Source organism: Trachurus trachurus (assembly GCF_905171665.1).
Source record: "Trachurus trachurus genome assembly, chromosome: 9".
NCBI classification, from domain to species: domain Eukaryota; kingdom Metazoa; phylum Chordata; class Actinopteri; order Carangiformes; family Carangidae; genus Trachurus; species Trachurus trachurus.
In genome coordinates this window covers 20,824,790-20,851,292 of record NC_139895.1, presented here as the reverse complement: position 1 = coordinate 20,851,292, position 26,503 = coordinate 20,824,790, and the positions used below count along the sequence as shown (strand labels likewise).

Genomic DNA, 26,503 nt, shown 5'->3' with positions numbered 1-26,503 from the left:
GAAGTCACTTTCGAGTGTGAGTGAAATTACATATACGCATGCAAATCAATCCATGAAGTTATTTTTCGTTTTTGTATTGTTCTTATAGTCTACTTGCCAGCCCATAGGGCTCCATTGTGAACCCGGAAATGTTGAGTACCCCAAAGTTTTATGTTAGAAATATATAGTATGGGTCCCCAGTATTCAGAAACTGCCGGATGCTAACTTATATATATTGGGCAATTAGCACAATTGACATAATTAGCATAAATTAGCATATTTTGCCTATATGGGCAATATTTCAACAAAATTGACTTGGAGTGGTTTTAGGGGTTATTGATGATGCTGAATCCATTTCTGACATTTTCAAAATTCTAAATGGCTGTCTAAACCGGAAGTGACCAGATTGAAATCCATCAAAATCGGCCCACTGGCGGTTAAAATCTGGTCACTTCCGGTTTAGACAGCCATTTAGAATTTTGAAAATGTCAGAAATGGATTCAGCATCATCAATAACCCCTAAAACCACTCCAATATTGCCCAGATCAGCCAAGTCAATTTTGTTGAAATATTGCCCATATAGGCAAAATATGCTAATTTATGCTAATTATGTCAATTGTGCTAATTGCCCAATATATATAAATTAGCATCCGGCAGTTTCTGAATACTGGGGACCCATACTATATATTTCTAACATAAAACTTTGGGGTACTCAACATTTCCGGGTACTCATTGTTGGTAGTAGACTATTATCATTATCGGTGTGAGAGAAATGAATCACTCTTGGTGCAGTTGAAGCAGCTTCCACGACCACATGAGTCAAAGGTTAAAACAAAAAATAAACTAAATTAAATTGAGCTGTTAAACAATAGCTATTATATTTTATACAGTGATAAATACTAAGTCAGAGCTGAGATATTTGAGAAAATAAAAATGGAAAGTGTAAATATTTTTATAAATTAAATATGACATTATTTTGGTATTTTATAGAGATAAATAAAAACTGAGTAATGCAGTGTTTGTTTTCACAGAAAGTTACACACAACTCATAAGTTTCTCTTGCTGGACCCACATTTCTGATTTATATTCAAGGCAATTCATTGACCAGCATGAGAAGTGAACAGTAATTCAGTTTTTTGTTGTTTGTGTGTGTGTGTGTGTGTGTGTGTGTGTGTGTGTCGTAAACAGGCACTTGTGCCATTTTCCATCCTTAATGAGGCACTTCACAAACTATGATCCAAAGAGAGTGTTGTGCTTCAGAATGCCAAACCTATGTCAGTGAATTGAGTTGTTGACTTGACTGCGGATGGAAAGACCTCATCTGATGTCTGGAGCTGATCACAGGTTGTGAAGTGCTGAAATGACAGGGTGGAGAGTTCGGTGAAAGAACTCGTCTGAGTGGGGAGAGACTCCCCAAAGTCACTTAGAGAAAATGACTCCCTCTGTAACTACACTGAAAATGACTGTGACGCACGAGGTCACAGTCCACGTTCATTTCTTTCATTTTTGATATTTTTACATTTTATTGGCATTTTGAAACAGACCATACTGACATTAAAGTCTCCTCAGGACCAGTGTCATGTTCAAGTTGAATGTTATTTACAGTATACATAAGAAGGTTTGACAAAGTCACACGCTGGAAAGTTTTTCTTATCAAGAGACATAAACAGAACAGTTTCACTTCATTATTTCAACACACTTAAATGATAGAAGGAAAGTGTTTATTTGTCTACAACCTTTATCATTTAATATAAATATGTTTTAATTACAAACCTATTTACATTTTGTTTATTAAATATTATCATAGCCTCTTGTGTGCCTTATCACTGACATCATTTAGGTTGTTTTGTAAGCCAGAGGTCTGATTGTTTCCATTGCATATCATCATGGATGTCCAAATTATCCTCTCTGAGACTCCAGCAGGGTATTCTCCCTGCTATTTTTCTTCCCAAGCATCTCACCTGGCTCTTTATTGCTTGAGCAACTCTACCAGGGGAAACCGTTATGATTTGGCACGGATAGCAGGCAGGCAGATACACCCATTTTGGATAATTGCTCTGAAATGTGCTTATGTAGAGGTGCCTGAGGCAACAAACTAACCACAAACATAATAACAGTTTTAGTTGAGCAGTGGAAGAAGTTTTAGACGCGGGAGGAAGGAGGCGGAGAGAGACACAGAAGGATGGAGACGATGAGGCAGGGAGAATGAGAGGTGTTGAGGTCATGAATAGATGCGTACACTGCTTTACTGTGTATATCAATGAGTTCACGCTGAAGAACTCTTTACAAGGTTGCCCTCTGTACTTTTCAACCCTGTTGTAATTCTAAAAAGTTGTTTAGTGAATTTATCTAAGCTTTTGTTATATTTATGAAGCTGGATAACATTATCTGCAGCGTGGGAGTGAAGGGGGTCAGTGAATTGATATGACACAGCTGTCCCTCCTCTCCTGCACATATTTCCCCTGGGCACATATTTGCACACATGCACAGAAAACACACACCTTCCATTGAGGTGAATTTATGGTCCCCTGGTGTTGTGGATACAACGTCACATTCCCTCCTTTTCTCTGAAGCATGCACACACTGTCACACTCTTTTCTAACACTCTTGCTACCAAACTAGTGAAATTTTGTCTGCTAGAACCCCCCAGCTTAGTGTGTGTGTGTGTGTTGTCTGCTCATCCCCTGAGCAGTTTGCTTTAATCTCATTTAATTTCATTCTCAATCTTTATGGAAATCAACTCTCACAGCCAACTCCTCATTTCACTATCTCCCTCACTAATTAAGACCAGGAAATTGTTCCTGGAATTGGCTGGCATGAGAAAACTGTGTCTCATCCCTCAATCACTTCCTCATCCCCCCTCCCTGCATCTGTAGTTGTTGTTTTGCACATTTGTGGTTACGTGATTGTGCGTGTCTGTTTCTCCATCCCCTTGTGAGTATCTCACCCTTTGTGTTGTGGTGTTGTGTCTCTGTGTATGTATGTTGTTGTGCCTGCTTGTTTGTCTCCATCTCCTGAGTGTATTTTCCTCACTGTGACAGTATCTCTCTGTCTCTATCATTCTCTCTTTGTCTCTCTGTATCTGCCCATGTACGTGTGTCTTTGTGCGTCGTGTGGGTAGCCATGTGGTGGATTTAGGGCTAAAGCTTTGGGTGATTACTCCCATAATGAACCATCATGCTCTGTTCAGGCTGTCATCCCCCACAGGGATTGACTGTATTATGAAGTTATCATTCAGCCTCAGCAATACTTTGTGTCCTCGCATAACTCTCTTAACCAATACAGTTCTGTACGTGGAATCTGATAATGAGTAGATTTATATTGCGTGAGAGTGAACCTCGTCGTTTAGGTGGGAGGTTGTTCTGGAGAATTTGGGGAATCCTGAGCTTTGTCAGTGGCGAATTACTAGACAGCAGTTTGCACGATCATCTCGAATGGATTCAAGTGGTTGGCTACCTCTCATGAGTCTGTAGCTCAGCAGTCACACATAAGCTGGCAAGAGTGATTGATACTGTGAGCCAAGATCTGTTCTCCAGTTAGTCCTAGTGTTGTTTTATTAGTATTAGTTATTGATGACACATGCCAGAGGACATTTGCATGTAGAAACTCCCTGGCCTCTTCATTTTGTGCAAATGGTTGGCATTTGACTCCTGGGGTCTTGGTTTCCAATAGCAGCATCAGCATGTGTATTGTTTGTTTAGGAGATTATCAAGGAATCACATGGATCAGCATGCAGATTTGTTGCCACATTTGGAGATCTTCCATATTGGAAATAATAAGCAACCCATTTGAAACCAGTGAAATTACTTTCTAAGTATGAATCTGTGTGACTTTTCGATTTTCCTTTTTTTACTGTGTGACTCATGTATGATGAAGGTTGTTAGCATTAACTTCCTGCTGTATACTATTAAAATATATCATCCACCCAGTAAATATGGAGCTAGAACCCTCTCATAATGAATAAATGCACAGAGAAATTAATAAATGCACAAATCAATCACTTTTTTTTTTCACTCTGAACATTCAGTGTCACGGTATCACACAGTGAGAGCATGTCAAACTGATCACAAAAGTATTGATCACAATGTCTGAAAATATCTATTTATCAGCCATAAACACACAGTTTAACAGTTTGCGCTGTAGTAAACACGTGTTTTCTTCCTCACCAATTTGTGTGAAGAATTTTCCACCAACTTATTAAAATCCAAAGCTTTGGCCTTTTCATGCAAATAATTAATTGTGGCCTGCGATTTAAATGGGAGGTCTTCTACTGGGAGTTGCAATTTCCCATTTGGCTCTCCAGCCCTTACATCTGTATGTGGGAGTTAGGAAGAATTATTAGAAATTAGCATATCTGAATTATATTTTAAAGGCTGAATTCATACTTTTATTTTATTACTTCTGTAGCTAGACACATTCTCTCTTTGTTTTCTCTTACATTAAGACTGAGATGTTGACAAAGGAGGTACAATCAAAGCTTGATTGATGCCTGGTTGATGTGATAGACATACTGTAAAGCAGATAGACAAAGATGGCATGAGGTCTGACAAGAGCTGTTGTTCGGTTCTATAAGGAAAGTACGGTAGAGAATGAAAAAAGATTTTAATAGGTGAAGACCAAGCAGGTGGTTTTGGTATCAAGAAAGAAAGAGTAAGGTGGTCTTTTAGTGTATGCTGCCAACTTCACCCACCTTCTCCTCAGCTCTGTTTCTGCCGCTCATCTTTCAACCCCCTCCTCCTCCCATTCTACCTCTCCTTCTCTTTCACTCCGCCACCTTCCACGTCTGTGAGCCACTGTAAGGTGACCGTCCTGATGAAACACAGAGAGAGTGAGTCAGACCCAACCGGTTCAGCCTCAAAAAAAAAAATCTAGTGAGTGCCTGTGTCCACAAATGGTGTACCACAGCTGACGGATAAGGTGATTAAGAGTACACCTGGGAACCAGGAGAGTAAAAGGACACAAGGATAACTCTCCCGCTCGCTCCCTCTCTCTCTGTGTCTTACACTCACACACACACACACACACACACACACACACACACACACACACACACAGTTACACAATGCCCTCCTATGAAAGTTTTCTGTATGGTTATAAAAACTAAAGGACAGAGGATTTGTCTTCAGTTGCAGCCACCCTTCACAAACTATCAAAGTGACTCTCAAACTCTGCAAAGTGAGAAACTTCAGTGTTAGTGCCAGGTTCAATCAATATGTCCCAAAAACTAAAATAGTGCTGTTAATGCTGCCACATCAACAAACCTTCAGATGTCACTTAAAAATACACGCTTAATTTTTGTACCAGAAGTATCCAGTGCTGATTACATCTGTGATATTTGACCCTTAAAGCAAAAACAAAAACAACCATGCCTGTTCATCCACACCTCCATGTGTATGCAAATATCTTTTCTATATCTCTATAATAGTCATTCATATTTACATAGTAATCAAAACCTTAAAGATTTTTTACAGTGTGAATTTGTAAATTTTTGCCAGTTCATGTTGATGGACAGTTTTTCTTAGTGACTGTCAGTACTCTGCTGTTGATTTAATCTTACACATTTGTAATGGATACACTAGGGCCATTCATAAATCCTTTTGCAGGACTTGCACTTTTCTCCCGCTGATACAGTATGTGCTTCTTCAGAAATCCATATACTTTTTGATCAGCGTCATAAATAGTCACCTGCTAAGTCACGCAACACTGCCACCCCTCTCGAATTACAGCTTGTTTTATATTTTGTTTTTTTTCCTTTTGCAGGCTAATTATTTTCACATGTGTTTAGCACAGCTGTCTATACAGTGATACATGTATGCTGTAAGTCAGCAGAGTATGCGGCTTCACGGAAAAGCTGTGAATTATGTTTTAACTGTATATACTAAATAAAATCCATCAATCCAGAGCATGGCAAGGTTACACTGAAGAACAGAGTGATAAAAAAGTTAACAGTGTCAGGGGTGTAAACTAGGCAGAGGGAGACTGGAAGAAAGTTTATAAAACTACATATAAAATGTAGTTAAAGAAACTTGTTCTGAAAGTTATAGAGAAAACTTAAATATAAACAGCTGAAGAGTTGTTGCTCCTATTTGAACCTCTCCCGATGAATACAGTTCAGTCTTTTGTGCCAAACTACGTGGAGGAAAAGTGGCAGTAAGAGAGACAAAGATGCAGAGAAAAAATATATTCAGCATAATGATAAGTTAAACAAAACTGTCCTTTATCCGTCCATTCATCCATCCACCCACAAGGATCTCTGTATTTTCATTCACATCATTTGACGCCTTCTCTCCGTCCCCGTCTGTTTTGTCTTTCTGTCCTCTGTTGTTCTTCTTTAAATGTCTGGCTAATTGTCTTTAAGTCTGCTACTGTGAGCAATTTTTCCTCAAAATGAAAACAGCTGAGGCCTCTCTGAAACATTCGGTGAAAGAAATGGCGGTACATTCCATGCTGCTTTGTAATGCTGTCATTTATCACAGCGTGTGGACCATTAGTGTGAATCATTTATTGTCTTTGGCCTGCTTGAGATCCCCGAACTCTGGCAAGTCTATATGGAAGCGGGGTTAAATATTGTGCATAGTGATTGAGGGGCAAGCATGCAACAAAGCTGCCTGTGTTTAGTGTGTGAGGCAGCTAAAGCACTTAATAGCTTGATCAGCTGTGTGTGTGTGTGTGTGTGTGTGTGTGTGTGCGTGCGTGTGCGTGCGGCGCGCGCATGTGCACAATAGTGCATACGTATCTCAGTGCGAGCATGAGCCAAGTCTGAATAGAGAGTATACAGCTAAGTGTTTTTCCTTGTTGTGTACATCTCTAAAGTGACAGGAGAACATATGCATGGCTGACTTCAACCACTGACTCTATAATTACTGTGTGATTGTTGCAGTGGAAATGAGGTAATGAGCCGGGTTTACAATGACATGGCAGCATATCCAAAATGGTCTCTCCAACTGCTGAATCATGGGATGTTTTGCGAAATGGCCACCCTCACTTTCCATTGAGAGTTTTTCTCATAATGGTGTTGTTTCTGTTTGTCATGTAACAGTATAATTTCTATGAAATTACCTTACCTCAACAATTTTTAAAGGCAGAAATAGAGTTATAATACTAGGTTTCAAAATGCATTGAAAAGGTACATTTCCAAAATTGCCATGATAAGCTCCTTTAGTATAGTCACTTATTTCTTGTCTCTTTTTGTCCTCTCAGACCTGAAGAAGTCATTTGAGCAGGAACCCTTGGGAAAGGAAGTATCCCTGGATCAGGAAGTGCTGCTACAGTGTCGCCCCCCAAAGGGCGTACCAGCTGCCGAGGTATGTGCAACATTATCGTTAACCTCCACCTGAGATGTGTACAAAGTAAGATGAGAGATGAAGAGAGAGGACAGCTGGAGCTGAGTGAGGGAGTGACAGAAGAGACGTGGTGCCAGAATGAAGACAACAGAGGATGTTAAAAAAAAAAAGAAATATAAAAATGGAAACCATCAAGTCGGAATAACATGAGAGTACCACAGAAAACACTGACACTTTCTGAAATTGCCTGGAACTGTGAATGACAGGCAGCAGAGAGCAGAGATTTGATGGGTGCATGCACACACTCCACAGTCTGCAGTCAGTGGTTGAAGGGTTGTGCTGAATAAAAATACATTCTGACCTTTTTGACAGGTTTGGTTAAATGGCATTTTTTGCATGTTTGTTTCCTTTTTTTTTTTTTCTTTAACTAACACCAATAACACATAATATGGTAAATGGACTTGCCTTTATATAACGCTTTTGTAGTCTCTATGACCACCCAAAGTGCTTTACACCACAGCCCTTCATTCACCCGTACACACAGTGCTAAAGATAACACATTTCAATCTAACCACTCACACATACGTTCACACACAATCATACATCAGGGGTGAATTCAGGGTTTAGTATTTAGTATTTAGTATTTTTCTCAAGGACACTTTGTCATGTGGACTGGAGGAGTCGGGGATCAAACCATTGGCCTTCTGGTTAGTTGACAGCCCACACTACTGTACCTTCTGAGACACAGCCTCAGTATCGTAAAACTAAAGCAATTTGGGCCTAATATGATTATGTTTATATGATGGAACCTTAATACAACAGGACCTGTATAAAATGATAAGTTAAATGTTTTGAAATTCAATATCAATGTTTCACAGTGTGGAACAATATCTGTATTAAATTGTCACCAGGCCCTGTATCCTGTTTTGACTGGCAATTACTGGAGAAGCTCTGCTGCTGCAGGCAACACAAAGACCCACAGTTTAAACTTAATCTTAGATGTCCCCAGTGAGCCAATTTAAGTTGCAACACAAGTTACATGTAGAAATTTCAGCAACTGCAGAAGTTTAACCTACATTCCTATATTATTTCCAATATTCACTCTCCAACCTGAGCTTTGCAGAAAAGAATGAGCATAATGACTGGGAGTGGATTTCCTGTTTTCCTTCATGTTCCGTCATGTTCCTTTTTATGAGAAAACATTCCCATTTTATTGAAACCTGAACTGTAGTCAACCCTGTTGCAAGAGGAAACAAAAATTGTGATTGCTGTCACTTGCACACTGACTTTACTGAGCTTATCAGTGGTTCTGCTATTCAAGTAATAGGTACTGTATGCTGCCTTGCCCAAGGACACTTTGGGTCAAAGATTACCACCCACGCTAGTAATTTGAACAAGTGTGAATTTCAGGAATATATACATATGAATATAGTTGTCATAAACACATATTCGCACTACCACAACAACTGTGTCGCTTGATGTGAGATAATATTTTTTGCCTCAAGTACATTGTCAGCACATTGACATGTTATTCACTCATCAAACAAGTCGCACAGTAAACATCCACTTTGGAAGAGCCACACATGTCACTTCAACTCCCCGAGGGCCTTAACTACTATGAAGAATGTCATTTACAATTCAGATTGTTCTTTACTTTGCTGGTTTCATCTGGCTGCGTTCCCACCTGAATGGATAAAAAGACATAATTTCATTTAGGTGGTCACTGGGGAGGAGCAGCACAGCACTTGGAGAGAGGGCTGCGCTACCGGATAAGGAGTCTCTGAATCAGGTTTTGCTCCTAGGGGTTTGATAGTCGTTTTCAATTGCACCTAAGTACACAGCTCCCCCGAGAGAGGGAAGGGGGGGCGGAAAGTGAAGGAGAAGCAGCAAGGGAGGCACTCAGACAGACCAGCATACAAAGTGAGGGAGAGTGCGTGGTGGTGGAGGGGTGGCAGTGACGAAGGTGGAGCACAAACAGAATGAGACAGAAGGAGGAATAACATTGATTTCGCCCTTTTGCGTCGAGAAATCCCTAATTCTTCTTTTGAGGGAAGTAAAGCAAATAAATAGGTTGAATTGTGACATCAGTTGAACAGTAGGAACAAACACATGCAGAGCCTCGTTAAATTGCTCATTACTACTGCTAGTGCAGCAAATTAATTGCATATTTCAAGAGAATCGTTCACTTTGGTATAAAAGCATGAAATTTGGCACAGATACTCTCTAAGGGTCACTTTTTGGGAAAAAATATGTTGGCCGCAAAAATTTTAAATGGCGGCCATTTTTTCAAGATGTTCTGTATTTAGTCTAGTAGGAAGAGGGGGGTATCATGTATCCCCTGAAAATATACTTCAAAACAGTGTTTCTACATTGGAAAAAATGTGTAGAAAATGATGAGCTATGTTAAAAAGTTGTCAGAATGTCCTATGTATCATTTTTATGCAAATTAGTGCCGCCATTATCGAAAAAACCTAATTTCACTATATCTCAGCCAATATTGCAGATAAGTGAACAAATAAGGTGTCTAGACCCATGTTTTGAGGGTCAGATATCATAATAAAACTATTCATAAAGTGATCACATGTTGGTGCCATGCTAGTAAGCAAACCTAACCCTTTTACCAATTACAAGACGCCAATATTGGAGATACCAAATAAGGTGTCTAGACAGAGGTTGTTGTGTGTTTAACCAAGGTTTATTTGGATCAAACATCACAATAGAACTCTTCTTGATGTGACCACTCTTCTCTTTCCCATGCCAGATAAACAGTCAAGTAAATGGTTCTCCACTATGCATCACTCATCATCGTTTTCACTGAAATCATCAGAGTTAAACTCATCCTCTCCTTCCTCTTTCTCCTCCTCTTCCTGTTCATGCTCTCCAGTGTCATGGGGATCAACCAGTGAAATTGGTAGGATAGGACCACAGAACCACAACACTCAACACTCCTTCATCAGTCTTCATCCATCCCTGCCCCTCATCATAGGGTTTTGGTTTTTCCAGAATCGGTTCATCAGCTTGCTCCAACTGCCTCAGTATCTCAGGCTTGACACTCTAGCAGTCACTGAGTTGACTGAATACGTGAAACCTGGGATTCTTCTTCAAGGGCCCCACCTTCCATCTCCCTTTGATGGCACTGGTACAGTCTTCTCCACTGAACACATAGAACTCAAGAAGAGTGGCGCGGTAGTCTTCTCCCAGGGATTCTGCAAGCTCAGAGATGTTGAGAAGTTGTTGGTGTTGGGTTAAAGAAGCTTCCTGGATCTTCACACTGTAGGGGTCTGATGAAGTCAGCTTTAGCAGCCTTGCCCACAGCTTCTGCTCGTACTGTAACACATCCATCTCAACATCAGTGGGGACAGGTGCACCGGAGCCAGGCAGTAGTAGTATTGCAGAATCCCTAGGAGAAGACCACCGCACCACTCTTCTTGGGTTCTATGTGTTCAGTGGAGAAGACTGTACCAGTGCCATCAAAGGGAGAAGGAAGGTGGGGCCCTTGAAGAAGAATCCCAGGTTTCACGTATTCAGTCAACTCAGTGACTGCTAGAGTGTCAAGCCTGAGATGCTGAGGCAGTTGGAGCAATTCACCTGTCTGATGTCTGGACAGAGTTGTGAGTCTTCAGTGGATGTTGTCCGTGCCAAGTTGCTACGCAACATGGTGGGGGAGGACAAGAAACCCACTTGCAAGTCTAAGGTTGACCTGGGTCGCCTTCCTCCATGCCACTCTGCTCTGAAGCCACAAGCCCGACGTGTGAACTACCGTGTCCGTGTCCGTGCCTTGTACAAGCGAGCTGATGAACCTATTCTGGAAAAACCAAAACCCTATGATTAGGGGCAGGGGTGGATGAAGACTGATGAAGGAGCGGTCCGATCCTACCAATTTCACTGGTTGATCCCCATGACACTGGAGAGCATGAACAGGACGAGGAGGAGAAAGAGGACCATTTACTTGACTGTTTATCTGGCATGGCAAAGAGAAGAGTGGTCACATCAACAAGAGTTCTATTATGATCTTTGATCCAAATAAACCTTGGTTAAACACACAACAACCTCTGTCTAGACACCTTATTTGGTATCTCCAATATTGGCGTCTTGTAATTGGTAGGTTTGCTTACTGGCATGGCACCAACATGTGATCACTTTATGAATAGTTGTATTATGACCTCTGACCCTCAAAACATGGGTCTAGACACCTTATTTGTTCACTTATCTGCAATATTGGCTGAGATATAGTGAAATTAGGTTTTTTCGATAATGGCGGCACTAATTTGCATAAAAATGATACATAGGACATTCTGACAACTTTTTAACATAGCTCATCATTTTCTACACATTTTTTCCAATGTAGAAACACTGTTTTGAAGTATATTTTCAGGGGATACATGATACCCCCCTCTTCCTACTAGACTAAATACAGAACATCTTGAAAAAATGGCCGCCATTTTGAATTTTTGCGTGGCCAACATCTTTTTCTCAAAAAGTGACCCTTAGAGAGTATCTCTGCCAAATTTCATGCTTTTATACCAAAGTGAACGATTGTCTCACTAATCTGCTGCACTATGCTGCCTTATCTGTTTTCTTACCGCACATTCATGAACATTGGTTTGCTCACATACCACATGTGCACACAGTCACATACACACACACTAACAGACAGACAGACACTCAGAGCTATTTTTCCACTCTGTTCAATTTGCTACCTTTTCCATTCCTCTCTGCTGTCATAATGGGATCTCAGGGCAAATGGATTGGTCTGTCTCCCCGGTCTGCTGAAGCTGATTAGAGGGATTTAGGTTTAAAACCTGCTGATGACCTCAGGTTGTAGCCCTGCATATCTTTTTTTTATATCACTTCTGACTTTCTATTCCTTTGTTCTTATCATGCCCATTCTCTATTTCCTCTTTCCTCCTCCTTTTGCTAGCCTTTACACGCACACATGCTTACACACACACAGAGAGAGAGAAAACAATCCTTTTTCTCTGATTGACAGCCCTTGTTGTTGCTGTCCTGTGACCTCTCTAAAAATGTTCTAATATTAGTGGTAGCCGTTGCCGTGTCGACCAGTTGATGACTGTTGTAAAGTTGACAGTGTGATAGGGTCGGTGCCCTGATACGTGACACCCACATCGTAATGCCCAGCTGGCATCACGTGGCTGTCAACATGCCACACCAAAGCCTTTACTCTCTAAACACACACAGGCACACCAAACACACACATGTACCCACACATTTATGTACAACATTTACAATGATACAGGTGCAGATTTAGCCCCAAACTCTCTCTCTCTCTCTCTTAGACACTTATACTAAAGCAAGACAAGAGGTACACTATGCGACAGATTAGCCGGGGATCATTTTAACGGCTGCACAACTGTTAGCCTTGAGAGGCCGGGGTCAAACCAATCTGACATTGCAAAGAAAATGTGCACACACCATGCAATGCACCATTATTTCCTTTTCTCTTTCCTCTGACAGTGCTGCTCTTGTCATCACTCAGCTTCCTCTACCTACATGTTTTTTTCTCTCTCCTTCAATATAAAACTCCTGAGAGACACAATTTGAGGCATTGTGAAATCCTGTAGAAACATCTAAATCTCTTTTTAGACCATGATAGAAAGCCTTTAAAAGCTGATGGAAGGCTATTGGATTCAGCGGGGAGGGTTCAGCAGTTCAACAGGAAAGAGTTTATGGACAAAGGCAGATAATTCAGAGAGAACTTGCAGTAAATGCAATGTCTCACTTAAAATAAAAAGCACTCATAGTTTGAGTCATTTTAATTTGCCTAATTTATTTTGTACTGTTTGTTTGTTTTTGTGTATTTATACATTTTCAAACATTTCTTTTCTAGTGCAAGGTCATTTATATTAGTTAAGATGATTGAATCACCCTTTGAAGTTGCAAAACTTAACTGAAAGTATGCTGTGATGTGAAGTTTGTATTCACTTGGTTGTGTGTTTTCCATAAATGCTAGGAGGCTCTTTGTTATATAGATGCAGTATGACTGGAAAATTACATTTTATCTTGAAATCCAAAGTTACCCGAGGGGCCGGGCAGAGCAGACTGTGCATAACAGGTGGGGTTATGGATTTCTGTGTGTGTGTGTGTGTGTTGTGTAACTGTGGGTGTCTATTTGAATATTTGTGTGTTTGCCTGTCTGCGTCTGTCTCTGTGTGTGAGTGATTAGCCCAGCTGCAGTGAAATAAACACATCAGTGTGTGGTGACAGGCCCTCCACGTGTCTACCCCTAACACACACACACACACATACACACACAAACATGCACAAAGTCAGACAGTAACTGGATATGTGTCTGGAGCCTGGTCAAGTTCCTGTCACATTCTTAACCACTCAATCCACACCCTAAATTAGTGCAAGTTATTCACTGGGATAATGGCTTATGATAAGCCTATATATTATCTGTCTGAGTGAAGTCTTTCACTTCAGAAGATAAATGATAAGTAACATCAGACCTGCAGTTTTCTAAACTGATTTGATGTTTACATCACAATAAATTAACACTATAATATTTCATTGCTACGTGCAATAGGGGAATCGGCCTTCAATTTAAATTCAAGCTCCGAGCTTCATATCAGACAGCATTTTCTGACATTTGGCCTGTTTAAGTGTCCTTGAGCAAGATACACATCCAGCTGCCAGTTCCAAGGTTGCTGTTGACCAACTGCAGCAGTTAAAAGAGATGTTCCCCCTCAGGCAGATCATACATGCTTACATACATGGTGCGCAAATGTGTGTTTTTGTGGCCCAGGAGGCAGTCTCACCTCTCTCTCTCTCTCTCTCTCTCTCTCTCTCTCCCTCTCTCTCTCTCTCCCTCCCTCTCCCTCTCTCTCTCTCTTTTTCTCTTTCTCTCTCTTCTCACACACACATCCACTGAACCACGCAACCACACGCTAACCTCTCCTTTAGTGACCAAATATGTTGTTTTTGTAAATTACTTTTCTATGTTAACCAGAATGGAATAAGTCTAGACATTTGCATTTGTGTAATGACTGGTGTGTGTGTGTATGTGTGTATGGGTGTGTCTTGGTGTGTGATGCAAATCATCGCAGACTTTTCTGTCAGAAGGAATCAGTGATTTGGTGTGGCCAAAACGCTAACAGCAACCTCACTCTCGCACTCATACAGTATACTGTACTGTACACACACACACACACACACACACACACATTTCAGTCCCTGCAGTCACTGTTGTTAATGTGTCATATGATGACGTTTACCGGCAGAATCTGTCTGGAGGTTATAACGTTGAGCCTTAAATGGACAGTGAGGTCGACAGTGTGAATTAAAGTTGAAATCCTTTAGTTTCTCAGGAGCTCATTGTACAGCAAATATGTTTCTGTCTAGCCGAAAACATCTTTTATCAATAAAAATAAATAGCTTACAAAGCTTGTAGACATTATGCATTTGAGTGTGTGAATATCTGAATAAAAAGAATTGAATCAATGTGTGGATAGAATAGAAAAGGTCCATAGAAAGAATGCGTAATGTCAAATAAAGCATGCAATCTTTCCTTAGCTTTACAAAATGTTGTGACCACAGCACCAGAAGGATTAAAGCTATTCTCATCCCGGCCCTTCCTCAGAGAAACACATGTGTATATAGTGTGTGTACCTGTGTGAGTATGTTTATGTGTGTGTGTGTGTGTGTGTGTGTGTGTGTGTGTGTGTGTGTGTGTGTGTCTGTCACAAAACAATTTATGTAATGCTGCTTCCCCAATAGATCCTTACCTTAATCCTCTTTGAGCTAGGATAGTAAGCCCCACGGCTCATCTCCCATCACATTTTACCTTTATCCTCAACCTCTGTCAGAAATCATCACCGTAATCCACAGATTAGTCAGCAATCTCTTTTTTATTCCTACTGCCTAGGTGAATTATTGAAATGGTGTTAAGATTATTAAAATGCTGTTGCGATGGTCTATCTACTGCGGAGTAATTTACAAATGGGACAGATGAGGAGGAGCAGCTTTTGTGTTGATTTGGTTGTAAATGTATTGTGGTTGCACGTAGAGAGGGATTATGATCATTATCTAATGATGTATGTGCACAGACGCATGGATGGACACACACAAACACACATACAGTATGCTTTATCTCCTTTGAGTCATTCACGTCTTGTACTGGATAGCAGCGCTGTCTTTTATAACCACTTTGTATTTTTTTTTTTTTAAGAAAGATAGTGTCACACTTACATACACATACAACGAGAGGGAGAAAAAATATATACATCCAGTGTAAGCTGTGATTTTAGGAACCTTGGGAGGCTGTTCATCCAGTGATAAGCCATGTCAGTAAATTCAGGCATTGGTCAGATCCCTCTCCAAAGCCAGCAGACTGTGCAGAACTGAATCCGAAATGTGAATTTTCCATTGTAGAACCTCAGCAGCAGCTATCAGATTTTCTCACTATTTTATTCAGTTGACCTCTGTGTGTGTGTGTCTTTATACAGTCATAAAAATCAGTGTATCTGTTCAGTACCATTCGGTTCAAATCACTGCTTCTGTCTAGACTGAGAGACTCAAATGTATTTTCTTAGCAAAATATTTGCACTAAACATTTTTTTTTCACTTTCCCTCCCTCTCTCTACCTTTCTTCATTCTCTCGTGTATAATGCTGATTTCAGAGTGCATTGCAATGTTTGCAAATTATATCTGGAACTGTGTTTTTTTTTTTTTTTTTTTTTTTTAATGAAAACACTACACCCTGATTTTGGCTTTCTCACACAAGAGGAGCTATTTCAGCACTCACACTGACTGTAACTGTCAGCACTTACAGTACATCGAACCATCACCAGGCCATTTAAGGAAACTATCAATCAAAATTTAAAGAGAGAAGCATCTAATTACACATAGTTGCCCTGTGTTTTGTTTCTTAACTGATGACTCAACTCGTATTATTTCCAACCCTCCTCAGAGAGGACAGGAAGCTGCAGGCCAGTGATCATATGTAGTTTTAGTTCTCTGTGGTCTGAGGTTTCAGTCTTTTTGAAACCAGGGCTTTGTTCTTTGGGTGCAGTATGGAGAGGGGTTGAGTGGGTGCTTGAATAAGAAGTATGAGGGAAGGGGATAATGAAGGTGTTTCTCTCCACACCTCCTAAATTAGGAGTGCCTCCTCTCTCCCCTCTCATTACCTATTCAAAGACTGGTAAAGCCAGGATAGTCTGCCTTTGCAATTAGTCTTTTCTAATGTCTTCCTGGCAGACAAGGAAAGAGGACCGAATGTGCTAGTGTTGAAATGCTGACCCCAACTCTGTTCATTTTCTCAGCCTAATACCCATTTGCTCACTGTTTTTGCTCATTTTCTGTCTCCATTTCTGTCTTGTTAATTTTTTCACTTCCCTCTGTTGACTCTTGTCTCTCTTTTTCTTTCTTTTCTTTTTTTGCTCTTTCTGTCGCTATATCACTGCCTCTCAGTCTTATTCACGCCCCCTGTCTTTCTTGACACAGCTCTGAGACAAAGCTGTGGATTGATGGTGACATGACAGTGTAGAGTGTACTGCATTGTCAGGCAGCTACCCGCGCTGCCCTCGGCAGTCCTGACAGTGTTGTCATGGATGAATGGACACAGTGTTTTGACGCAGGGTGTGACAGTGTCAAACAACAAAACTCTGCTCTGTTCCGTCAACTTTTATACGTTGTTAGACCTTGTAAGTCTTTCTGGATCACAAAATGTTGTGCACACGAGTTGGGAACATCTACAAGAAATATCAGTTCTATACAGTTATAATAATACAAAGAACATATTAAAAACTCATCAATGAAACAATTTAGCATCTTGAAGCTGTTCTCAGTCCTACCATTGGCAAGAGTTGTCATTTAATTTTATATTCTTAACTAATACAGCAATTGGGACATTAAATTCCTCATTTGGGACCAAGACCGAAAAAGTTTAATAAGCCAGGGCTTGGAATAATTGCTACCAATTAATTGCTTTTCACTTACATCACTATTCAGTTAAGTAGTCTTCAGTGAGTTACTAAAGGAGGTCATTGTCAATGCAATTAATTTTTTTATATATATAAATGTGACCATGTTGATAACAGAGAATTATCAGATGATGATTGTGTCATCTTTGTGGAGCAGATAATAGATTATATCTGACCCTCTGCTGTCTGACTGTAAAACTCATTATTTCTACAGTACAATGCAGGCCTCCATTTAACACTATATAAGATGTGTTTGGTGATATAAAATCAAATATAAATGTGTTTCTTTCTGCTGAGTTGTATTAACCACAGTACTGCTTACACTCTGGAATTGTATTGAAACATTAGCTTATCAAACACTGTGCCAAGAAGCACTCGGTGCTATCGATGCTTTGCTGATTTCAGAAGCATAATTCTTTCCATGGCTGTTGGCTGTATAGGCTACTTAAGTGTGACCTGGCAGAGGCCAAAGCATAGCACTTTAGAGATAAAGATGCGCCTGTAGTTCTGTGGGCAACCATAAAGAGAGAATATGCTGATCATGATGGTGTGCTGTCTGTTAAACTGTAAAATCACTGCTGCAGTTTGATACACAACTAAACAAAATCTTGCTGTCAAAAATGTCATATTTGCCAGTGCTGAATTATCATTTTGTCATAATTCAATTTCTGACTGCATTAAGCTTCATATAGTTACATATCATCTAAATTTCTTAACATACATTCAAACTTTGCAGTAATCTGATTTCCATTGAAAATTTCCAACAAACAACTTAGATAAGAATTAGGAAAACGTGTATATACTATTTTTTTTAATATCATTTATTGTTTAACTGGGAAGAGAAATTACCTCAGACTTCTCATGTAAAAGTCGACTGTGCAGCACACCCATTCATCACAGCAACCTCTGTACTAAAATCTCCTGCATTTGCACTGAAATTTGGCATTGGACATAAATCATGTACTGTGGAATTTCACAATCTGAATGCTATTCAAAAGGGCTGATGTTTATTATAACAATAAAAAAAACTTTCCAGCAGATGTGCACCTACTGCCTCTTTCTGTTTTCTGTATTTATCTTGTGTTGTTCGGTTAAAGTGCTCCCCTACTACTGTACACAGTACATTCTTCAACAAAATGATACGCCAACAAACAGGGAGGTCTCCAATAGTTCAGCTGACCCAGCTAATAAAGCAAAGCTGATTTTGTTATTGGGTGGTTTTAATAACACTGGAGAGCTGGAGAGTCAATTAAAAAGGATTAGCATGCCCCCAATCAGCTCTGAGCCTCTTCATGCTTTAATGATTATGGAGTGTCATCAGCACTCCTACACTGTGGAGTGAATCAGTTTTGACACACACACACACACACACACACACACACACACACACACACACACACACACACACACACACACACACACACACACACACACACACACACACACACACACACACACACACACACACACACACACATAAATATACGTATAAATACCTGCACACATACACAAAGTGTCATAAAATAGCGCTGTGATAGCCTCCCCCTAAGAGGTTATATTCACAGTAGATACATATGCATGCATTCACATACACATTTCATTTTTCCTATTGTGCTGCCACCTCTGATTCAATTAATATTAAATCCATTTACTTGGGGTCATGTGCATAACCTCAAAAAATTAGGAATTGTTTACTGTAATTACAGTATACACAATAAATGTCTGCATAGAGAAAAATGAAGGCAGATGGTGCAACCTGCCAGAAAAGCATTCAGTTATGTATGAGTCAGACATCACAGTTGTTTTCAGGTCATAATGCTAAAACACTTCAATTCTCTATAGTAGTCTGTGTCCTGTGGTTTCTTTTGCACACTAGTCCATTGCTTTTGCTTTATCCCCACTGTTACTTTTGCCTTTATTTCCTCTCCTTTGTCTCTGCCGCTTTGCTTCTTTCTCTCTCATTTTTTTCACCTTTCTATCCCTCCTCCTCTCCCCGTCTTCTGTTGTTGCCATTAGTGATGTTAAAGTACTTAGTGAACTGGAGGGTTCAGCAGGAAAGGCAAAATACATCACTGTCCAGAGAAATAAAGAAAGCAACAGAGACAAAGATACAGAGGGCTTCAACACTTTCACCGCACTGACCCGTAACCATGCACGGGGCTGTTCTATAATTTAACAACCTGTCAATCATTTCAACACTGGCTCACAGCACACTGGGAAAGTCAGTCAGGCAACACACTGCTTTTAAAGACTTAAGGATACTCAATAATTTTTATTAGGGGTGTGGGAGTTGTATAATCGCCAAAATTGTCTCAGTATTTTAAAATTGCAGTGCAGTTAATTAGATACCATATGAGATGGTCCGCTTTTTTGTGCATTCAAATAATTGCTGAGAATATGAATTAGAATCTGAGCATCTGCCAAGAAATATCAATAGCTATGCATTCTGCTTTAATACATCAACCATTTGACAGTTGTCTGTGTTTGCATAATCTGACAGCTTGCATCAGTGTCACCAGATTTTATCTCACGCGCATGAAGTGTGTATCTGTGCTGTGAAATACCTCCAGAGCAAATATTGCCATGTGACATTCGAGGTCTGCAGATTAAACAGCAACAAAAAGTGCAGCATACTATATTAGACAGAGGAGAACCATTTTAATCTTTTCATTTCACTCACATCCAGGTCCTCTATCACTAGCAGAAAGTGTTTCCCTTTTGAACTTTTCCTCTGTGATATTTGAGGTGTTGATTCTGTTTCCAGCTGTTACTGGGTCAGCGTCTGTTTGGGGAAATGTTCCCCCGACGTGTCTGAGCTGTTGAGTGGATTTGGATGTTTTTCGTCTTGCTTCTAACTCTAATGATTTGAGCCCAGGGTCTCATTTCAGCTTTCCGTCCCCTAACACTCTCACCCAAAACTGTCATCTCTGTAATCTCTCTCCCCCGCCCCTCCTCTCAGCCACCACTGCTGCTATCACAGCCCGCATACATTCTCACCGTTGCAGCTCTAAGTCTGAGTGATTTTCTGTTTACTCAGTTTGGTTTATTCTTATTTCCTGCATTTTTGGCTCTCAAATTTAGTAGAGACTGACCTTTATGTATAGTTTGGGCTGTACGGAGAAACATAATTTAATTTTGCTGTCAGTGTGTTTTCATATTTCACTGACTGCTCCCTGATGAAAATCTTACATAGTGAGATCACTATAGTCCCACAGTTGGGGAAAAGCCTTATTCCTCGATCTCACGGTGCCAACTCATCTACCTTCCTTTCACCATGTTGTCTCAGTGTTCCCCAATTCCCACTCCAAAGCTTGACCTTAATAACATTAACAACCCTTTTGCATCTCAGTAATCTGCAATGTCCTGTTTTGTTAAAGACACAGCCCATTAGTTATTTACAGTACATGACGTTAAAGAGTTAGGTAGAGATGAAACTTAAGAACATAATAGAAGTACGTGGTTAAGTGTCACCTGGATTTTGTTAGAGTAACTTTTTGGGGGGGTTTGTTTTCACTGTAACACATGTTGGACTGTCGTGACATATTGAAACTCAATATATTTAAAAATCAAAGTGAGCTTAAGAGTTTTAGGTCCAAGCTGGGTGCACTTGCCTTAAATATAAATCATCATTCCTCGCTGTGTTTATCTGTGTCAATTATTTTGCCAAGCAGCCTGCTTGCTGGCTGTGTTGCATTTTTCACCTGGCAATATAATGTTATTGAACTATCTGTCAGGATGTAGCTGAAGTTATTGGGGCTCAAGGAGATCCAGTATTAGTACTCTTTATGAAGGGATGTCTCTGCCATTCTCTAGGCCTTCCTATATGTATTTTCGACCTCCACTTCCAGTCATGTGGCTCCTTTCTCTGGTTCCTTCACATTTGGCACGGATCTTTTTCCCATTTACTCACCAACCACCTGCTCCATCTTCATATAAATCAAAAAAAGAGCTCTGTCTGTCCTTCTGTCCATCTGCCTGTCACTGTACAAAGGGATGGTTCACTGTGCATTTACGAACCAATTCATGGATCCAAGGGCACAGTTTACAAATCTGAGGGCACAGAATATGAATGCAAGAACGTGGCTTAAACCATGAGAACACATTTCTTAACCCAGAGACTACACATTTACTCACTGATCTTTTGATCCGTACATTTGCTAAGTTTCTCTAAGGGGCAATCCTCCACAGTCTGCTGTCTATGTACAGTATAATGCCTTGTTCTGCCTTGTCTGGGAAAGGTAACAGTATCTGGAGTTACACACACACACACACACACACACACACACACACACACACACACACACACACACACACACACACACACTCCTCGTGTTTTGACACTAAGATTGTGAGATAAAATATTTCCCTCACCGACTTCCTCCTGTCCTTTGTTAATTTTATTTCCCCTCTTCTCCCTCCTCTGCATTCCTAACATTACTTTTACTTTCATTCTCTTGTTTTCCCAAGTGTTGCGGCTAATGGATTACCTCGGTATATCTTCCCCATCTAGTCTCTTCCCTCGCTTTTCTCTGCATTCAGCACCTCACTCTTTCCAGCCCCCCCTCCATCTTTCTTCCCCTAATTATTGACATAGTATGGAAATTCCAAATCGCTGTCTCTCCCTCTGTCTCCCTTACCTCCTCATTACCTTTTCATTTGCCCTTTTCTTTCCATCTCTCTCCCTCTCTCTCTTTCTCCCTCTTCCTTCCTCTCGTGCCTCCTCTCCCCCATTTGTTGACATTGTCGGGTTAGCTTTAATGGATCACCAACAGATATCTGCTTCTTTGCCTGCCTGGTTCCTCGTCCTCCTCCACCATAATCACTGCTTCCCTACCTCTCTATCCTTCTCCTATCCGCCTCTCACTTCTTTACTGTTGCCTTGGAAATACCTTTTCTCTATCCAACCCTCTCTTGAGAGTGTTCCACATCCATCTTTCCCTCTCTCAGTCTCTCTCCACTCTTGAATGTTGACATGAGAGGGGGAGTCTAATAGATCACGGTGAAGCATCTGCACCTGTGTTAAATCTCAAAGGTAACGGTGTGTGTGAGAGAGAGAGAGAGAGTGTGTGCGAGTGTGTGCGAGTGTGTGTGTGTGTGTGTGTGTGTGTGTGTGTGTGTGTGTGTGTGTGTGTGTGTGTGTGTGTGTGTGTTTGCACCCGAGAGAAGCCAATGCAGGCTTTCTGTTCAGCACATCTGTGACCTCTTTTACTGCTGAGCAACTTCCTTGTTTTGGCTCTCCTTTACCTGTCCTCTCCTCTCCTCTCCTCTCCTCTCCTCTCCTCTCCTCTCCTCTCCTCTCCTCTCCTCTCCTCTCCTCTCCTCGCCTCTCCTCTCCTTGATTTCACCTGCTTCAACTTTTTCTCTCTTTGCTTCTTTTGTCCTCTACTTTCTATCATTTATAAAGCTTACATTGCAAAGGGGGAAACATTCATTATAACTTTATTTTAGTTTACAGAGACAAGCTGTACTTAATTTTGTTCTTGAAAATCACACTTGCTGAATTTTTCACAACAATGGCTGCCTCATGATATAATGCTAAGACCGTTTTTTTTTACAGTCACATCCACCAATCACAAGTATGCAAAATAAAAACTGATGTATCATACTGTGTGTACATGCCATATATCATTCAGTGGAAGTGTACCAAGGTGCAGTGGAGTGGGTTATAAATAGGCCTCTGTAGGCCTGTCCCAGTCCAATTGGGTGTCCTCTTGTGCCCCAGTTCTGTCTGTGAGGGACACCTTGGAGAGCGCACTGCTATTCCTCACACTCCGCTACACATTGGGGATTCTTTCCTTGCTGTATATATGTGCCTCTTCCTCAATGCCCAACTACATTTTAATTCCTAGTGGTACGACTCTTTTACGATCATACACTCAGACCTAGTTCTGCATAGGACCATAGAGGATTCCTGCTCCTACTCTCACATTTCATTCTTTTTTATTTATTTATTTTTAATTTCTCACAGTTCGCTACTGTAGATTGTTCATTGTATATTTCTCTTTCTCACATTGTAATATTAAGATGTGCTACTGGGTACTTTTTTTTGCTTTTTATTCTAATTTGTGCTCAAAATGACAGGTCAGTGCAAAAAAAATTAGGTTGCAGTATTTAAAAACACGATTTTTTATTTACTTTACGAACTATTCCTCTGTCAAAATAAATCACCAACAACTTCTATCAGGTAGGAGGTATATTATAATCTTCAGAGTAGCCTCAAAAGTAAGTGAGTTTGGCAGCAACCAGTCTTCGTTAATTGTCTTAGGAATCAATGGCTGTTATGTATGTGTTTTGTGTTTCCAGTGTAGAAATTGCATTAAATGTGTTCATTGATTTCTGAAAAGATAAACACACCAACAGCTCTCAAACAGCTAAAAGAAACAACTTTAACTCCAAACTGCTTTTCATCAAAGGTGTCTTTTTAGAACATCAGTGTGGGATGATTGTCGATGGCGACCCAGTTATGTCACTGTGGTTAATTGGGTCTTTATGTCACTTGCCTGGATCTAGTTAATTAAGCTGTCAGAGCCTCTGAAATCCCATGTTGGCAAAGGCACGGAAGCACTGAGATCTACACACACACACACGTCCACATCCACATACATCCTGCACACACATGCACAGTGACCTTATTGTAACCTGCGCAATCTGCCCAGTCTGCCCAGTCCTGACACGTATTGTATTGTAGTGGTGTTGCTGGCCGTAGTAAATTCCCCACAGTGGCAGTGGGCAGCAGGATCGTCCTAATCACCTCCCAAGTGGAGTGAGGATGCGGACAGAAACACCAGCACATATGGCCAATTAGGACAGGGATGTGAAATGGCACTGATAGATTGTGGGTGACTGAAAATCACACTTCACACAATAAAAATAATTCACTGGCAAGATTATTGTTAACTGCTGCATGGACATTGACACTATATTTTGAATGTAGGGCTACAACTAATGCATCTCTTGTTTTCTTATTTATCATATTTCTAAAGCATGTTTTTAAGTTGTTTGATAGCAACTTAAATGGAGAGTGTTTATCCCTGTTGGTTTAATACCCATGCTCAGTCCTTAAACGTCTGAGGGGACCTCCTCAGAGATAACACAGCTGGAACTAGTATGTTTGAAGTCGACAACACGAGTTGGGGGAAAAAGAGTAGATGGTATGTCTGTGTTTGTATCCTATAGATGGTAACAAGTAAAAAGTATAAAAAGCAATGACTAAAAACAAATGGAAATGGATTTTGTTTGTTTCAACTGACATATGATGACATGTGCAGAAAAAAGGAAAGTGTGTTACTGTAGAAACAGTGAAAGTGAGAGAACAATTAGTCCAGAGGTTTTGTTGGCACCAAAGTGTAGCAGTTCGTATTTGTTAGAAAGCTACAAATTGGCAGGTATGGAGCTGCCTAGAAGTGAAGTGAACAAAAGAAGAGTCATGGCAGTGTGGAGGAGAATGCACACACACACAAACACACACACAAAAACAAAATCTCCTTTTCCAAACCAGTGGTTACTACTTTCATGCGTGCAAAAAACAGTTTTCAAGTATCAATGGCAGAAAACATACATATACAACAGTCTGTGAGTGCACTTAGTAATGTGCAATATGAGGCTCTAATGTAAACACAGATGTGTGAGGAGAATAGACCTGTGTGCCGTATGAACACTGTCAAATTAAATAATATTCTAGTCTTAGTAGGATCTGAATGAGACAGTGAAGTTCCTATTACTGTACAGACAGAAACGTATCTTAATGGTACTCAACAAATCTGATGTGACAAGCTGCCACATTCTTTCATTCTGGATGTAATATGAATGTCATCAGGCTTTGAAGTACATTTTTTATCACGCTGCAGAGGAGATGAATACATGTATATAGTTTATATGTTTGTGTTTAAATATTGAGATTTCTAGCATATACAAGCTCTAGGCCCACCCCTACAGAAAAACCACATGAACTTCACAAAAAAATCACATGTGTGTTTTGCACATGGGTTTCATTATTTGTGCATTATAAACATGTGGTTTTGGCCCAATTGTATGTGAATCACATGTGAATTCCCATGTGAAACCATTTTCCACATGTGGTAACATGTTTAATGTGAATCACATGTGAAGTTCATGTGGTTTTTCTGTAAGGGCAATGTGGGAAAGAAGTATCTCTTTTAGAGATATAGAAGATATATTTTAGATATATCTTTTAAGATTGAAATATGAAATAGATATAGATATATCAAAACACACCAAGATATCCATAAATGTTAATTATAACACTCTGTGGACATTTGAGAGCTGCTGATGAGTTTTTCAATACCTAATGACTGGATTATAAAATCAAAAGCTTTTTGAACCTCAACAAACTTTGATTTTATTTTATTTTATGCCGATAGTGATATTTAAAAAATAACAACAACAACAACAACAACAACAACAACAACAACAACAACAACAAATAAAACATGTGGACCTGGGCACACTTTTTGCAGTGGGAATGTATTAGCTTCTACCACTTTCATGCAGTCCCATGATCTGCCACTCTATTCCCCACCACCACCACGGTGACCACCATGAATGAAGACTAAAGGGACACTTCCTGTTTTCCTAAACTTGTTTCATTTGACACGTTTAAACACAGACTTCAGTTTAAGTGCCGTGTTTATTTGATGCTGAGGGAGGTAATTTGAGGCCGTGTATTTTCATTTTATTTATTTATTTATTTTTGTCCATGATGATTACTCTCCTGTAATAATAGTCTGAAACAACAAAGTCCTTTTTGTTCATCTTATCACAATGAGCTAATTGTTTTGTCTAATATCAACGCGCGCACACACAATCACACACACACATAATCTTCACCATATTCGTGCGCGGTGTTGGATTAAATTTCTATTAGCTTTCCTCGATTGAGTTTGAAGATTGTTGATTAGCCAGTAATGGCCTTTGTTACTGCACTAATGAATAGCTTGATTATTATTCTACTTAGCTACACATCAGGAGGTGGGTGAGGTGTATGTGTGTGTGTGTGTGTGTGTGTGTGTGTGTGTGTGTGTGTGTAGGTAGGTGTGTGTGGCATCTGGTGGTATTATTGTCTGATAAACACACAGAGACAGTTATAGCCAATTGTCTGGGTCTGTGCCAAGAAAACTGATGGCAGCACAAGAGAAAGATAGATGGTCTGCTCTGCCAACACTCATCCCTCATTCTTTTTCTCTGCCTTCTCCCTCACTTTCTGTGACCATGTCTGTTAATATGTTTTCTCCTGCTCACTGTCACCTGACTATTGTCTTTTTCCTAATTCCTCTATTCCTT

At 40.2% G+C, this 26,503-nt stretch overlaps 1 protein-coding gene across 1 annotated transcript in view; it reads left to right on the top strand.

Annotated features, from left to right (window-relative positions):
* LOC310990926 (netrin receptor UNC5C-like) overlaps positions 1-26,503 on the top strand; it is a 192,034-nt gene that overhangs the window by 119,113 nt on the left and 46,418 nt on the right. Inside the window, exon 4 of the mRNA XM_083978488.1 lies at positions 7,180-7,283. Coding sequence (XP_083834614.1) covers positions 7,180-7,283 — 104 coding nt within the window. The remainder of the gene's footprint in view (positions 1-7,179; positions 7,284-26,503) is intronic.